This window comes from Cyphomyrmex costatus, unplaced genomic scaffold (genome assembly GCF_001594065.2).
Source record: "Cyphomyrmex costatus isolate MS0001 unplaced genomic scaffold, Ccosl1.0 scaffold188, whole genome shotgun sequence".
NCBI lineage: Eukaryota > Metazoa > Arthropoda > Insecta > Hymenoptera > Formicidae > Cyphomyrmex > Cyphomyrmex costatus.
Genome location: NW_017275910.1, coordinates 216,167 through 218,342, shown reverse-complemented (window position 1 = coordinate 218,342; position 2,176 = coordinate 216,167). Strand labels below are relative to the sequence as shown.

At 27.9% G+C, this 2,176-nt stretch overlaps 1 protein-coding gene across 1 annotated transcript; it reads right to left on the bottom strand.

Moving 5' to 3' along the window:
• Positions 1–461: 461 nt before the first annotated feature.
• LOC108772378 (putative nuclease HARBI1) lies at positions 462–1,470 on the bottom strand. Its single transcript, XM_018537898.1, has 4 exons — positions 1,276–1,470; positions 961–1,169; positions 608–862; positions 462–543 (listed from the first exon to the last, which is right to left on the bottom strand). The coding sequence occupies exons 1-4, from the start codon at positions 1,468–1,470 to the stop codon at positions 462–464; spliced, it is 741 nt and encodes a 246-aa protein (XP_018393400.1).
• Between the last annotated feature and the right edge of the window lie 706 nt (positions 1,471–2,176).

The window sequence follows — 2,176 nt, the reverse complement described above, 5'->3', positions numbered from 1 at the left end:
GTTTAATAACTGTTATTTTATGCATTAAGTAATGAATAAATAATAATAATAATAATAATAACAAAAAAGAAGTTTCATAATTTAGTTACGATTAGTATATATTACGGCGACGAGAGATTTCGGGGTAAAATACAACAATACAACATTTTTTTTTTTTTTTTTTATATTATTATTGTGTCTCAGAGATTATTCTATAACATATTATATTATAAAACAATCCAAAGTCAGATTATTTTAAATATTTTGTAATTTTATCTCTTAAATAAAAAAAACTTGTTACTATCGTATAAATGGTATAATTCAACATACATATATTTTTTATATGGTCATGATTATAAAAATATATAAAAATTAATATACTATAGGTAATTAGTAATAAGTAATGCATCTTTTAGTATATAGTATAATTCGAGGTATAATTGGTAAGTAATAATCCAAACAGTACAAGGACGTCTTCAGGACTATCTCTTGAATATATGAATGTCCTCTAATATCCTAGAATGTCCTAAGACATATTCAGGATGATCTTGAGGACGTCTTGTGCTGTTTGGGAATATAAAAAATTTATCGAAATAAACGCTCGATAAGAGCTTGTCTCATTGCAAACCCTTCTCCTGGCTGCCATTGTGGTGGATTTAGTGGAACATCTTCATATTCATCATATACATCATCTTCATTATCCTCAGAAAGTTCATCACGGAATATAAGTGCAAGATTGTGTAGCACAGCGCATGCTACTACAATAGATGTAGAGCATAATAATTTTGTACTGAGCCCTTTTGATAGACAAGGAAATCGTCGTTTCCATACACCATATGTCCTCTCTACAATTTGTCTTGTCCGTCCGTGAATAGTATTATACCTGAAAATAATATTTACATACATGCATATGTTAATATATTCATAAAATCATATATATTATATATATATATATATATATGTATATCCATTAATACATACATCAATTCTTCATCTGTCTGAGGATTTCCTATTGGTGTCAAAAGAAATGATAAAACTGGGTAACCAGAATCACCAACTAATATCCCATTTAATTTTCCCTCCATGTATTGCATATATATCATTGAGTTTTGAAATATCCTACTATCATGTTGACTGCCAGGATATTCTGGTATAATATTCAAAAATTCCATACGAGGTCCAACAATAGTCTGTATTATAATAGATGTAAAAATATTTATTATAAAATTGTATCATTAGCATTATTTAAATATCTGTTAAAAATAATTATTACTAATTTTGAAGTAGTACACATACTTGTACATTTAATGAAAAGTATCCTTTTCTATTTCGATAAACTTCATCAAGACGATGGAATCTTGTATGTGTTAATCGTATATGTATACAATCAATTGCACCGTCAATTCCGGATAAACCAATTGCTCCGTTACCATAACCAAGAACGCGAAATAATTGATGATTCTCATTTCTTCTTTCCTGCGTAGTGGGCATCTTAATAATTTCATTAATTAAACTAGCAAGTAGAGCTGACACACGAAAAATAATTCTAGACATTGTTAATTGTGACAATAATACTGTGTCTCCATCTATAATTTAAAAAAAAAAAGTTATTTTAATTTGAAAAAAGATATACACAAATGCATTTATTATAAATATCATATACTTCTAACCTGAAAACTTGCACTTGCATAAAACCATAGACAGACTAATAATTGTATAGCAGGAGGAATAGGTAAACCACGATTATTTATTTTCATCAAATGTTCCTCTATTTTCGGTAGTATTCCAAATAAAATAGATTCCTTACAGAATCTAAATCGTCTTTTGAATTCCGATTCTTCGTAAAATTCGAATATGTTATTTGCATCGCGGATATAACGTTTTGAAATTCGTATTGCTCTAAGATCTTCAATATCCTCAATTTCTTCTATATTAATTGCTTTGATATTCATTTCAATTACGTGTTTAAATATCTGTTTCACTAAGATAATATGCAGGGATGGGAAGTAACTCGTTACTTGTAACGAAGTTACAGTTAGAGTTACTTTTTTTCAGTAACTGTAACTTAACTTCGTTACTTTTTTCCGTCTGTAACTATAACTTAACTTAGTTACATTTTTTGAGTAACTAGTAACTAATTTAATAGTTACTTTAATAGTTACTTTATACTGTAACCGTACTTTTAAGTGTCGGCACA